The sequence below is a fragment of the Coffea eugenioides genome, chromosome 2 (assembly GCF_003713205.1).
Source record: "Coffea eugenioides isolate CCC68of chromosome 2, Ceug_1.0, whole genome shotgun sequence".
Classification (NCBI taxonomy): domain Eukaryota; kingdom Viridiplantae; phylum Streptophyta; class Magnoliopsida; order Gentianales; family Rubiaceae; genus Coffea; species Coffea eugenioides.
In genome coordinates this window covers 66633389-66649533 of record NC_040036.1, presented here as the reverse complement: position 1 = coordinate 66649533, position 16145 = coordinate 66633389, and the positions used below count along the sequence as shown (strand labels likewise).

At 30.4% G+C, this 16145-nt stretch overlaps 1 protein-coding gene across 1 annotated transcript in view; it reads left to right on the top strand.

Annotated features, from left to right (window-relative positions):
- The first annotated feature begins 523 nt into the window (after positions 1-523).
- The window catches only part of LOC113760061, a 26907-nt gene continuing 11285 nt past the window's right edge, over positions 524-16145 (top strand). Inside the window, exons 1-3 of the mRNA XM_027302635.1 lie at positions 524-821; positions 1021-1095; positions 1702-1951. Coding sequence (XP_027158436.1) covers positions 524-821; positions 1021-1095; positions 1702-1951 — 623 coding nt within the window. The remainder of the gene's footprint in view (positions 822-1020; positions 1096-1701; positions 1952-16145) is intronic.

The window sequence follows — 16145 nt, the reverse complement described above, 5'->3', positions numbered from 1 at the left end:
TGTAACAATTTTGCATAGTCAACTTATGATATATAACTTTGTCTTTAGCTAATAATTAGTCTAACATTTTATTTGTCATCCATTTAGTTGCCATTGGATATATGCGGTGGACAGGTCACTGCTTTCAGTCAAACGAAGGTATTACCCTATACTGTTCGACACAATTATACTTATCTTATTTGATAATTTTTAACTCTTTAACCTATGCCAGTGAGTTAGTATCCAATATTACTATTTTTGGTTATAAGCCTACCACTTTCTTAACGAAATTCTGCATTAGTTCCTCTGTGCAATCTTTGTTCTGTGTTCTTGAGTTTCCCTTTCACCATGAGTTCTTCAAAGCTGAAGACAGATGATGACAGTTGTAATCTTTATGAGAAAAGAAATGATCGAAATCGAAAACAAGGGGAGAAGATGCATCATTGACATTACAGGAAAAAGAAATTCGACGTGCTAAAGAACACCAAGCTTATCAAACAAGAAAGATAAAAAAAATTTGCTCACACTATCTACTGCAACACAAATGGAGATAGTTAGGAAAGGACATGAATTTTTTGAAATGTTTGTTCATCAGCCAAATCAAGAAACTGCAATATCTTATACTATGGCTGAGCAGAACGCCGTGAGTGATATAATTGCTCAACTTATTGATGTGAACACAAAAGATGATGAATCCATCATTTGCACAAATTGTCAGATATTTGATATTATAAATGTTCCTATTACAAGGAAAAGGCAAACATTTCGTCCATTAGTTATTCGAGAATCAGATCAGCAATCTTCTCCAACCACAATTCTTAAAGCATTTGTTGATTCTTTTGGTTTGCTTAAAAAGACTTTTAAGCATATGCCTTCTCAGTTTCTATCTCAAGCAATGATAGTTATTAGTAGCAGAAAAGTTAAACATGGTGTCGTAACATAATCACTGCAAGGTATGAATGCATCTTTTTTCCTTGTGGTTAGCATTTAATAGTTTATTTATTCTTTAGTTCATTCACTAACTTGTTATTGCATCAGTAGATTTACGAACTCCTACAACTGCTGTTGAAAATAAATTCAAAGATCATATGTATGAGTTTTCTACATATGAACATGGTAAATTACTATTTCATTCTATGTTGACTATCTTGTTCATGAGTTTCATAATATATGACTACTCATAATTGCTTTTTTATATTTGTTACAATCAGAAAACACTCATAAGAACCATCCAATCAAGCCATACTTTTTATCCAACATATTCATTTCATGTATTTTGACATTTAGGAATTAACTAAACCTATTTTCCATCAGATCAACCGCTCATTGTACAGGCGAATTATGCTTATCCGCTCATTGCATTTTGTCAAGATTGTTATGCTTATCTTCAATAGACACCAGGCGAATTATCAGGTAATGGTCTTTTATTTGTCCCTTTGATTCATTGTACACTTATATCTGGCCTATATGGACTACTAATTTCCAAGAGTACTATTTATCTCAATACAATGGTCCTTCATGCTCATTTTTGTGCAATAAATACAACAACTACATCTATTAGCCGTGAAAGAAATGCACAAAGAAATGTGCACCCTTCTCGAATAAGCGCTCTAGTCAATCGAAGAGGAATTCAGGTCTATTTTGCTGCTGCTTAACTGGTAGCAAATGTTGTTCCATTAATCAATAAATATAATCTCATGATTGTATTTTCTCATTTAATAGGCCGTACATCTGCTTCAGGAATTGATGCTTTAAGATGTATTCCTACAACACCAGATGTATTACCGACTAAACTAGATTGTCAGTATTGTGAGGCAAAAAGAATTCTTTCTGAAACTCCAGGCTTTTGTTGCTCTAATGGTCAGATTGTTCTTCAGCAGAACAAACTTCTTGATGAGCTCATTCAATTTGATATGAGAAAAATCGATGTAGCTGAATCTTTTCGAATAGATGTCAGGACATATAATAATACGTTTGCCTCACATCTTTTGGAGTTCAATATGACAAAAAATTATTCAGAAGTTCAAATGGAATCTATACTTTCAAAATTCAAGGACAAACATATCATTTCGTTAATGATTTTATTCCACACGGAGGATCTGGCATGCTTCCGCAACTCTACTTCCATGATATATGTGACAACTCCACCTTCCCCTAGGGCATACTCTAAAGGTTAGCGGACTGCCTGCCCAACTCTCATTAGGACTCACTACATTCACTACAATCAATTCTCAAAATAACCGTTCAAACCTCCATATGATCACTAGAGTTCTACAATTCAACCAATAATTCAAACTTAATTATAAACCAAAAGTGAAACATAGGGTATATTACCAAAATATCAAAATAAAATCTAGACTTCTTCATCACAATCACTTACAATCCATTGTGGTCAGAAATCAGGAAACATATGTTACTAATAGATGAGGCACATAACAGAGCAGACTTATTATCTCGAGTCTTCCATGCAATACTAGATGCATTCGAAGAAGACTTATTAAAAAAAGAGATCTTTGGAAAAGTTGCAGCATCTACCTATATAGTTGAATTCCAAAAATGAGGTTTGTCGCACGCCCATTTTCTAATAATCCTAAAGGTATGCTCCAAGCTATATTCTACCAAAGCTTATGATCAAATAGTAAGCGCTGAATTACCTGATGAAAAAGAAAACAGACATCTATTTAAGATGGTGCAAAAACACATGATTCGTGGACCATGTGGCAATAGAAATCCAGAAAATGTTTGTATGCAAGGTACAAGAAGGAAAAAAAATGCAAAAACAGTGGACTAAACATACATTCCATGCAGATAATGCATATCCTACTTATCGCAGAAGAAATAATGGTAAGAAAGTTATTGTTCAAGGCCATGAACTAGACAATAGATGGATGGTACCACACAATCCTTACTTGGTCGCAAAGTTCAATTGTCATATTAATGTGGAGATTTACTCAACTGTTAAAACTGTCAAGTACATATACAAAGGCCATGATAGAATTCATTTTCAGGCTAACTCAATTGGTCGAAACATTGCTGTTGATGAGATTATTGAATGTTGCCAGAAACATTTTGGAGGAAAAAGTCTTTGAGTAAAAGAGTTAAGTACATTGTAAAGAGGCACCTCTTGGAATCTGGTTAAAGTAATATGTTGAGTAATAGGTTTGGTAAAATATGGATTTTCATTGGTTTTTTCTGGGGTTCTTGGAATTTGTTGAACGGGTCTTATTTGAGAAGAAGTTGGAGTACGAGCAGCTTGACTATAAGTCAATGCTGGAAAATCTTGTAATAATTGAAATCTATTTTGAGTTATAGGAGTAAGACTCATCTCATAGTCTTGAAGAGTCTTGGGTCTAGAACTTCCTGCTTTTGAATCCATGATCCTGCAAAATTAACATCAGTAAATAATTTGGCTAAGTTGTTGGTAAAAGGACTGGTTTTCTTTGTAATAGTATTGAATCTCTTCTTGAGAACGGTTGGCTTTTTTGAGAATGTCTACAAAAATAGTATTAGAATGAATTCGTCTTTGTAGAAGAAAAGCATGTTCTTTTGGAGTAAGGACTGAGAAATAGCTAGGTTTAATATATGTAGTTGGATATTTTTGAATTTGATGATATGGAATGGGTTGAATCTGGGTTTGAGGATTTTTAATATAATAGGTCCAACATCTATAATATAAATTCTTTTCTTCACATTTATAGTAGACAATTTTCTTTTTATAAATTTTTTTGCTTTTCCTTTTGTCATAATTTTCGTCTTTATTAAATTTTGTATATCTTAGGTATTTTTTGTCCTTTTTATTTTTCTTTTTGTATGCTGATGGTGATTTAATTCTTTTTATACCAAATGCTTCACAAAATGATCCTACTTCTTTTGTTTTTGAACCATATTTAATTTGAAGTTTTAATTCTGAACATAATATTAATCCTTCTTTTTTCACAAAAGCAAATAATTGTAAATTGAAAGAAAAAATAAATGAAATCTGTGCAGAAGACGAAGATATAAAAAATAAATTAATAAATTTATTAATAAATGAAAAAGAACAAAGCATAGAAGATGATTATTATAATGATATAAGTAGTTCAGAAAGTGAAGAAAATTGTAATTGTCTTAACAGTCCAAAATATATAAATGTAATTACAAAAAAGGAAGATAAAGAATTTTTATTAGACATAATAGAAAAAATTGAGGATCCCTTAGCAAAAAAGGAATATTTAGAAAGATTAAAAAGTTTAATCATTCAAGAAGAAAAAATGCCAAAAATAATTGAACCCTTTAGCATTTCAAAATTACTAGATAAATATCCTAATATAAACAATATGAGAAAAGAAACTACTAAAGATCTTCAAACAGAAATTAATAATTTAAAGAATCAAGTAAAACAATTACAAAAAGAAATTATAGAATTAAAAACTAAAGATTTATAAATAGAAGCAAAAATAACATTAATAGAAAATCAACCTTCTACTTCAAAAACATTAAGCACAGAAGAAATAATTATTACAGGAAATCTTCCAAATGAGAAACAATATTTAAATATAATAGAAAAAATAACATTTCAAAAGTGGTATACTTTAGTCACAATAACAGTAGAAGATTTTAAAGAAACATGTATAGCTTTACTAGATAGTGGAGCAGATTCAAGTTGTATAAAAGAAGGAATAATCCCTACTAAATATTGTGATAGAACGAATAAAATTTTAATGGCAGCAAATGGAGAAAATTTACAAGTAAAATATAAATTTACAAAAGGATCAATATGTAATGATAATTATTGTATTAGACATAAATTTTTAATTGTAAAAAATATAAGCAATGAAATAATATTAGGAACACCTTTTCTAATTCAAATATACCCATATTCAGTAGGATATGAAGGAGTTTCTACTAATATTATGGGAAAAACTATTACTTTTAAATTTTTAACCCCAATAAGACAAAGAGAATTGCAAATATTACAATCATCCTCTATTTACAAAACAATAAATACTATTACTAAAGTTAAACAACATATAAATTACATAAAAGAAGAACAATCTTATTTAAAAATTGAAGAACAATTAAAAGAAATAAAAATGCAAAAAAGAATTTAGAATTAGAAGAATGAATAAAAAGAGAGGTTTGTGCTGACATTCCAAATGCTTTTTGGGATAGAAAACAACATGTAATAAAATTATCTTATGAAAAAGATTTTAATGAGAAAAATATTCCAACAAAAGCTAGACCTATACAAATGAATGCTGAATTATTAGAATTTTGTAAGAAAGAAATAAAAACATTAATGGACAAAGGATTAATAACCCCATTAAAATCACCTTGGAGTTGCGTAGCTTTTTATGTTATGAATCAAGCTGAAAAAGAAAGAGGAGTTCCAAGATTAGTTATTAATTATAAACCATTAAATAAAGTTTTACAATGGATTAGATACCCAATTCCAAATAAAAGGGATTTATTAAATAGGTTATATAATGTAAAAATATTCTCAAAATTTGATTTAAAATCAGGATATTGGCAAATAATAATAGCCCCTGAAGATAGATATAAAACAGCATTCACAACACCTTTTGGTAACTATAAATGGAAAGTAATGCCATTTGGATTAAAAATGCACCCTCAGAATTTCAAAATATAATGAATGATATATTCAATCCCTATAGTTCATTCAGCATAGTTTATATAGATGATGTATTAATATTTTCAGAATCATTAGAACAACATTTTAAACATTTAAATATATTTTTAAAAAATAAAGAAAAATGGATTAGTTCTATCATCATCTAAAATGAAATTATTTCAAACTAAAATCAGACTTTTAGGACATGACATAGATAAAGGAACAATAAAACCAATAAATAGAGCTTTAGAATTTCCTACAAAATACATTTGTTATAATTAGTTTCACTGATAGTAATGTATTTACAAAATACATTTTGTTTGGTATATAAAATAAGCATATAATAAAACTTACAGATAATCAGAGTAACCTTTGAAACGGAAGCTTTTAATTTCAGAGCCGTTGAGATGAAATCAAACTTCAAATCTTTATTGATCTTGTTGAATAGAAGTACGTACAAAGGAATATAAAAACTGAGAAAGAAAAGGTTTACAGGGAGATTCTTAGGATTGCTAAAAAACTCGATGCCTCTATAACTGATTTTGAGTTCTATTTATAGAGACTTCCATCTTTGAATTTGATTGCTGACACTTTCATTTGAATTTCATTTGTTTTTCTTGCCGACACTTTATCTTCTTTGGATTGGTTCTTTTTGAGATTCTTATCCTTGAAATCTGGCCGACAAATTTATCAAAAGTCTGTTGGGTCTTGAGCACAAGGACCACTAAAAGGATCAAAAGTAGATTCCGATGATGACCCAGCTGATTCATTTTTTTGGTCTTCTTCTTTTTTGTCTTGATTTTGCAAATAATTCAAATATTCTTTAAGCATCTCCGGATTTTGCATCATCTTTTTCATTAGAAAATCATTAGCAATTGTTTCTGATGCTGAGCTGCTTGATATTTCTTTTTCTTTCTTCTGTGGAGTTGTAGGGATATTAACTCCTCTTGGAATTTGCTGATTTGGATTTATCCATTTGAGCTTTTCTCCCGTCTCTAGAAATCTTAAAACATTCTTTTGATTACAAAACTTTTGATTGAATCTCATCCACCATTTAATCTTGAATTCTCTAACTAATGACATTGGAAGTGGTTTTTCTAATTCTTGATGAACTTTGAAACTCCAACAAAAAATCCATGGTACTTTGAACTCCATGTGGAATAAAATTGGTCTTGTATATTCTTCCCCCTTTGTTTTTTTGAGATAGGTCTGGAATCCCATTAAAACATTAGGAGGTAGAATTTCTTTTTGAGGGCCAAACCATTGCCACCAATGATTGAACCAGATTGGAAATTCTCTGCTGCAACTTTCTTCGAATGTAAAAAATCATGAATGATTGAAGGGTCTATACAAAAAAGCATGATACCATGTCATTTTGTAATCTTGATAATTGAATCCATCTGGAATGAATCTTACTGAGAAAGATTTCTTTGAGTAAAGAGAAGTCCATTCATTGGGAGAACAAACTTTCTTTATGATGCATTTTGAATGGCTAATTATTTCTGGGTTCTTTTTACCTGGAATAGGAAAAATTTCCACAGATTGAGTATCTGTGAGAATTAATTCATAATAGTCTAAATTTTTGGATGAATCATCTGGTTGCTAGAAACATTTTGAGGGAAAAAGTCTTTGAGTAAAGGAATTGAGAGTATTATAAGGAGAAACTTCTTGAAATCTGGTCAAAGTAATATGTTGAGTAAATGGTTTGGTGAAATATGGATTTTCATTGGATTTTTCAGGGGTTCTTGGAAGTTGTTGAATTGGTCTTATTTGAGAAGAAATTGGAGTACAAGTAGCTTGACTATAAGTCAATGCTGGAAAATCTTACAATATTTGGAATCTATTTTGAGTTACAGGAGTAAGACTCATCTCATAATCTTGAGGAGTCTTAGGTCTAGAACTTCCTGCTTTTGAATCCATGATCCTGCAAAATTAACAAATAATAGAACTTAATTTCCGTTTCTTCTCTTTGATCTCGCAATTATATCGTTCTATCCTTTCTTTGTCTTCTTCAATGACTTTTATAGCCCATTCTCTTTGTAATATATCACTATCAATCATTCTTCTTCTTGCAAAGCATCTTTCTCGAAGGCTAATGATAGCTTTTGAATGTCTCACTCTTACTTCATCATACTTGGGAATATCATAAACCTCAATTCTCTTAAAATTTTCTCCTTGAATTACATAATGTGTTGTATCTATTGAAATAATACGAAGATATTTCCTTGTATTGTTTCTATCATTGTATCTCTTTCGAATTGCTTTGATCAATTCTCTATTTTGCTCCATTTCTCTGTAAAAACTCTCTTGTCAAAAAATCAGGAAGAGAATTATTTTCTCCTTTCATAAATTCAATTTCAAAATCAAATACTGATAAAATTGCTTGCTATCTAGCAAAAATTTGTTTTGAAACTATATTTTGAACATCTTTTTGTAAAACTTCTTTTGCCGATTTACAATCTATTCTAAGTAAAAAATTTTTATTGTACAAATCATCTTGAAATTTTGATATACATAATACTATAGATAAAATCTCTTTTTTAATGGTAGAATAATTCTTTTGTGGATCAGACCATGTTTCCGAATGAAATCTTACTAATTCTTCTTTTAAATCATCTAGTCTTTGTTTTAAAATTCCTCCACATCCTAATTCTGATGCATCGGTTTCTACTATCATAAAAGCTTTAGGATGAGGCAGGCATAAACATGGTAATGATTCAATTTTTTCTTTAAGATATCTAACCTTTTGAATATGTTCTTCAGACCATGGTTTTGGATTTTTCTTTAATCTATTAAATAATATGGAACATTCTTGTCTTAATTTAGGAAAGAAATCTACAATATAATTTAAACATCCTAAAAATTTTTGCAATTGATTTTTCTCTTTTATTTCATTTGGAAATTTATTTGCAAATTCTAGAGCTCTATTTATTGGCTTTATTGTTCCTTTATCTATACTATGTCCTAAAAATGTTATTTTAGTTTGGAATAATTTCATTTTAGATGCTGATACTACCAATCCATTTTTCTTAACTACCTTTAAAAATATATTTAAATGTTTAAAATGTTATTCTAAAGATTCTGAAAATATTAACACATCATCAATATAGACTATACTAAATGAACTATAAGGGTTGAATATATCATTCATTATATTTTGAAATTCTGAAAGTGCATTTTTTAATCCAAATGGCATTACTTTCCACTCATAATGGCCAAAAGGTGTTGTGAATGCTGTCTTATATCTATCTTCAGGAACTATTATTATTTGCCAATATCTCGATTTTAAATCAAACTTTGAAAATATCTTTGCATTATATAACCTATTTAATAAATCCTTTTTATTTGGAATTGGATATCTAATCCATTGTAAAACTTTATTTAATGGTTTATAATTAATAACTAATCTTGGAACTCCTCTTTCTTTTTCAACTTGATTCATAACATAAAAAGCTGCACAACTCCAAGGTGATTTTGAAGGTGTTATTAATCCTTTATCCATTAATGTTTTTATTTCTTTCTTACAAAATTCTAGTAATTCAGTATTCATTTGTATAGGTTTTGCTTTTGTTGGAATACTTTTCTCATCAAAATCCTTTCATAAGGTAAATTTATCATATGTTGTTTTCTATCCCAAAAAGCATTTGAAATGTCTGCACAAACTTCTTTTTTAATTAAGTCTTCTAATTCCAAAATTCTTTTCTGCATTTTTATTTCTTTTAATTGTTCTTCAATTTTTAAATAAAATTTTTCTTCCTTTATATAATTTATATGTTGTTTAATTCTAGTAATAGTAATTATTATTTTATAAATAGAGGATGATTGTAACATTTGTAATTCTCTTTGTTTGATTGGAGTTAAAAATTTAAAAGTAATAGTTTTTCCCATAATATTAGTAGAAATTCCTTCATGTCCTACTGAAAATGGATATATTTGAATTAAAAAGGGTGTTCCTAATATTATGTCATTACTTATATTTTTTACAATTAAAAAATTGTGTCTAATTCAATAATTGCTATTACATATTGATCCTTTTGTAAATTTATATTTTACTTGTAAATTTTCTCCATTTGCTGCCATTAATGTTTCATTTGTTCTTTCACAGTATTTAGTGGGAATTATTCCTTCTTTTATATAGCTTGAATCTGCTCCACTATCTAATAAAACTACACATGTTTCTTTAAAATCTTCTATTATTATTGTGACTAAAGCATACCACTTTTGAAATGTTATTTTTTCTATTATATTTAGATATTGTTGTTCATTTACTGGTTTTTCTGGAACAATTATTTCTTCTGTAATTAATGTTTTTGAAGTAGAAGGTTGATCTTTTTTATTTTCTATTAATGTCATTTTGGCTTCTATTTCTAAATCTTTAGTTTTTAATTCTATAATTTCTTGTTGTAATTGTTTCATTTGAGTCTTTAAACTATTAATTTCTGTTTGAAGGTCTTTGGTAGTTTCTTTTTTCATACTATTTATATTAGGATATTTATCTATTAATTTTGAAATGCTAAATGGTTCAATTATTTTTGGCATCTCATCTTCTTGAATGATTAAACTTTTTAATCTTTCTAAATATTCTTTTTTAGTTAAGGGATCATCAATTTTTTCTATTATGTCTAATAAAAATTCTTTATCTTTCTTTTTTGTAATTACATTTATGTACTTTGGACTGTTGAAACAATTACAATTTTCTTCACTTTCTGAACTACTTATATCATTGTAATAATCATCTTCTGTGCTTTATTCTTTCTCATTTATTAATAAATTTATTAATTTATTCTTTATTTCTTCATCTTTTGCACAGATTTCATTTATTTTTTCTTTTAATTTATATTTATTTGCTTTATGTCCTACTTTCCCACATTTATAACAAACAATTTTCTTTTTATAGAATTTTTTGCCTTTCTTTTTCTCATAATTTTCATCTTTATTAGATTTTTTATATCTTGAGTATTTTTTTCTTTTTTTCTTTTCTTTTTATATGCTGATAGTGATTTAATTCTTTTTATACCAAATGCTTCACAAAATGATCATACTTCCTTTGTTTTAGAACCATACTTAATCTGAAGTTTTAATTCTGAACATAATATTAAATCTTCTTTTTTCACAAAAGCAAATAATTGTCCAAAAGTAATATTTTCGAATGAAATAACATCTGTTCCCATTTCTTTTTGTAAATTATCTATTATCCTTTGTGAAAATAGACTTGGTAATCCTGTAATAAATCTTTCTTCATATTGAATATCTGGGGGATTAGGTCTTGGATAATAATTTCTGGTACTTACCATTTGCCAATCTTTTTTATTACTTCTAAGAGGTTTTCTTCTTCTTATTTTATTTATTTGATTATCTCCTTCCTCTTTAAATTGATCTTCAATAGGTGAAATCATATCTTCATCATTTTCGAATAGTTTGATTCTTCTGATGATATTTCTTCATTGACCATGTCTAATGTACTTATTCTAGGAGTTTGAGTTTGAGTTTGAGTTTATGTTGTTAGACTCTGCAATGTTTGAGATATTCTATTCAATATATTATCGGTATTGTTTATTTTCTAAGAATTAATACTTTGAACTAACTCTTGTTCTCTTTCTCTAGTTAAGCTTCTAGGTTGAAAATGTGATGCTGAAATATCATTAGGAAATCTTGTAACTGGTTTTTGAATGCTATCTATTTTTGTATTCATTACTTCTACATGTTGAGATATAGTGTGAAGAATTTGATTTGTATAATTATTTTGTTGATATAATTTTTTGATATCATCTAAATTTACATTATTACTACTACTACTACTACTACTTGCTTTAGCTTCTCTACCTTTTTTGAAAGGGGATGCAATTATATCTCCTTGTCCTATATTAATTTTTACTTCTTGTAATGGAGGATGTATTGACGTTATTACTTGGTCGTCTTTCAATTTCCATTTTTTATATAAATTAGTTTGAACATTTATTTGTGGAGTATTATATACATCATTTATTCCTATTTTTGAAATATAGAATGGTAACCAAGTAAAGAAGGGAAAATCAAACTTTCTTATCTCTAGTTCTTTCTTCCATTCTAATATTAATTTTTCTTTACATTCAGGAGATAATTGAAAAAACCAAATTCTTTTTTCTGTATTTTCTTCATCATCAAAATCTTCTTGTAAATATCTATGATTTATTTCATATTCTTTAGTTATTGCATTTATTTCTCCTTTCATTTGTGAATGTGTTGGAGAATATTCTGATTGATTTTGATTAATTACTTCAGGGACAGGAGTTTTAAACTTAAATGTTGAAGAACTTTTTGGAATAAAACTTGTATCTATGGATTGATAATTAGATCTTCTAGCTTGTATCCATGAATGACTTGAAGTTGATGGTCTTTCTCTAAATGAAGCAAATCTTAGTAAAATTTTTCCATCAGGTTCTTCTATTATATCTTTTGGATTTGTTTGTTCTATATTTCGTGGTACTTGTGGATTTTGAATTATAAATTCACTAGGTATAGTGATTTCATCCCATTTTAATCTCTTTGGAGCATAAGTAGTAGGTCTGTCTGCATTAACTTGTAATAATGTTGTTTCTTCTTTTAAAGTAGGAGTCATTATGAATTATGGATTTAATTATGAAGACAAAGGTCTATAATACATTCAATAAATTACAGCAAAATTCTATCTATGTTTCTCAAATTCATCACCTTGTAAATGAATATCCAATATGACTGAATTCAAAACATGTGGATCAGTTAAATCTATTGAAAAATTCGAAGCACAGTTAAAGTAAATAGGTCCATTACATACATTTGTTTGAATCATAGATAAAAGTGAAGTTTTATATCTTTTGAGTCTTGTATCTCTTAAGGCTAGATATATAGAAGCATCTACTCCTAGATGGAATAAGGGTTTTACCGCAACTTGAATTAAACCTATATAAATATATCTATATCCTTTACTAAGATATTTTTGAATTGTATTATGATTCAGTAATGGAATAGATTTGTGAGAACCCGTAATTTTCTTAATTGCTAGGTTTTATTTTCTTTTAATTGCACGCTTTTCCATATTTTATTTATACGAAAAATTTTAAAAATAATTTTATGAGCAAATATAGTTTTTTTTAAACTATTTTTCTAGTATAAGTTAGTTCATGAGAAATAAAGAGTGTATATTGGATGTGGAACCCACTAGTGGCGTTAAGCACGATAAATTCGGCCGATTAGGTTAAGTTTAGTATTCAGGGAGTAATTTTACTAGGTGCTAAGAGATAATTAGAGGTTTCCTAGATGGATTAGTATAGGAGAGACAAAAGGATAATTATCAACCAAAAAGGTGATAAGTGTCACCTTGTGATTTAATCTTGGACTTTGACCACTATTCATGTACTTTACTAATATCCCAAAATTGATCAAAAATTCACCATTTTCTTCATCATCTTGGCTGGCCATTAGAGAGAAGAAAACCAAGAGAGAAAACTTCTTCCTCTACTTCATTTCTTGCTCAATCTTGTGATTCAACCGTTAGAATTCCAAATTCCTCCATAAAAGTCACTTGTTTAGGAAGATTGAAGGTAGTGGTGGAGTGATTAGAGAAGGGAAAGCACTAAGCCATCACCTTTCTTGATATTTCAAGGTATCATGTCTAGCAATCCTTTCTTTGTTCTTGATTATGTTAAATTAGTGACTTGTGATGGCTAAAGAGTTGTTTTAGTGGAAGATTTTATGATTTTTGGTGGAGATTGATGGATTTTTATTTTATGCATGATTTTTCTGATTTCATATGTGTAGTGTTGGTTAGTCATGGATTGTTTGTTAGTTATTGTGTAAAATGGAGTTGATATAGGTTGGATATGATTGATTGTGCAAAAATTCTGGTTTGGGGAGAAATTTCCAGGTTAGGGTTTTAAACAGGCCTGTTCTGTCCGAATTTATTTGAGCATGTTAGAGGCCGAATTAGCCTTAGATTAAAACATGAAAGTTGTAGAGAATGATGTTTTATAGTTACTTGTAAATTTTCAGCCCAATCTGAGGTTGGTAGCTTGTGAAAAGTCAGAAATACCCAGACTGGTCTAGGTAGGAGTTCAGCGAACAGGGTTGTCATTTCACCCAATCTGACCGTGACTTTTCACCATGATCCTTACCGAATTAGATTTTGGCCAAATCATGAAAGTTGTAGCCAATGGTATGAACTGGTTGCCTGCAAACACCGAAATACCCTTGACTGTCGATGAAACCTGTTTCGCACCCAGATTTCTGTTTTCGTGTAGTTTTCCATTTTTGACCATGAAAAATGCATGATTTGGCTTTTGAGGTCATCATAAGAAATGTAGGGTTGTGTTTTCGCTTCGAAATGCCATAAGATACACTTCAATCGGACTTCGGTAGCCTGAGTTATTGCTGTTTAACAATTGTGCGGTTAGCCAACCTGTTTGTGAGATTCTGGTTTCGTATATTTCAATTTTGACCTAGCTACACTATGAACTGGACTGAGTGGTCTTCATCAAGGTTGTAGGTCTTTGTCTTAGCTTCGAAACGGTATATTTTCACCTCAATCCGATAAGTGTAGCCTCGGATGTGTCCATTCCGTAAAACCCCGTCAAATCTGTCTTTTGTTAAACTTCATTTCCGCACTTGTTATTAGCTTGATTTTGTACTTGTTATAAGTTGACGAGTAAGATGTATATAGTGTCGTGGGGGTTTACTTTCTGGTACTCGTGGTATGTATGACTTGATGTACTAGTTTATGCAATTTTGAAGATGTAATCGTTTAAACAGAATTTTCTTTTGGCGTGAATCTATTTTCTAGTTTTATGAGTGAGTGAGTCCCGGCGTGTTATTCTTGGTTTTGATGATCACAAAGTAATTTGAAATGTTTATACTAACCAAGAAAGTGAACACTTTGATCAGGTCTGATGGAACAAAGAAAGCATATGTTCGTTTATCTCCTGACTACGTTACTTTGGATGTGGCAAACAAGATTGGAATAAAATGAATGAATTTAGTCATTGTTTTGTTCCAATCAAAGATACTGTCCTTTAAGTATGACAATTTTGCTATTCTTGGTATTTTGAAATGTATCTAACCTTCTTCGATTATAAGTGTCTTTACATATCAAAGAATCAGGTATGAATAGGTCATGAAATGCATTTCAACCAAAAGAAGAAGCAAAAACAGGATACTCACGTCGGACGGCCGAAAGGAATTTGTCGGACGTCCGAAAGGATAAAGAGCATCAAGAAGGAAGCTCTGTCGGACGCTCGTGAGGAAGCATCGGACGTCCGGAAGGATCAGACGCTTGCCATCGGACGCTCATCAACCGCATCGGACGTCCGAAAAATTCCAAGCTGACTTGCCAACTCTCTGCCTACGATCGGACGCTGCGGTGTCGGACGATCAAGACGCATCGGACGTCCGAACGTCAACTTGGATGCCATCGGACGATTGGTTCGGACGATGATTTGATCGTCGGACGTCCAACAGCCCCAACGGCTAGTTGACTCTTCAGCTGCCTTCTATCCGTTGGAAGCATTGATGAAGCCCATTTCTGGTTCCCTTTAAAATCAAACTGGTCTGAACGAAGTACTGACTTTTGCACACTTTGTTTACAAGATCTCAAGAGATATTTTAGCTAGAAAATAGTCTCCAAAGCTAGATTTGTTTTAAAGTGGTGTGAATTTCTGGTGAGCATTTCTTTTGTGATTGAAAGGATCTTTAGTGTAGCTTTGTTGAGGGTTTTCAGAGTGATTGTAAAACTTCTTAGCTTGACTAAGTGAGGCTTAGGGCAAGGAGGAAGTGCTCCCTCCATTGTACATCTAGTTGATCGTCTTCCATCAAAGAGAAGTTGCTCTTCCTAGTGTGTGGTCTTCAAGTTTGAGGATAGCTTGGTAGACACTTGGTTTGATTCCCCAATTTACTTTTCTGTTTAATAAAATTCTCATTGCTTGTTTATACTTGTGTTTCTGATCAATATTGCTCTTGTCTTCTAATCTACTTGGTTGATCATTACTAGAAAAGAAGGAATTTTTCATTTAGCAAAAATTGTCTAAATCTGATTAAGATTTTGAATAACCCAATTCACCCCCCCTCTTGGTTGTCTTTGGGACTTACAATTGGTATCAGAGCTTGGTCTCTTTGAGATTAAGCTCTAACGGCTTGGAGTAAAGATGACAACCAGTCATGCTATGTTTGTTGAGGGGCAATCTATTACTAGGCCTCCCATGTTCAGTGGCTCCAACTATGTTAGCTGGAAAGAACGGATGATTATTTTTTTGCAATCTATTGATATTGAACTGTGGTTTATTGTGAGTGAAGGACCGCATGAAGCTAACTTTCTTGATGCAGATACAGGGCTGCTTCGGCCAAAAATGAGAGCTGAAATGAATGCTCAAGACAGGACTAACCTCACATTGAATGCCAAGGCCATGAATGTTCTTTATAGTGCCTTAGATTCAAATGAATCAATTAGAGTGAAAGGCTGTAAATCAGCCAAAGAAATATGGGATAAGTTAAGAGAAATCCATGAGGGTGGTGACAATGTGAGAGAACAGAGAAAGGCCATATTGGTCAC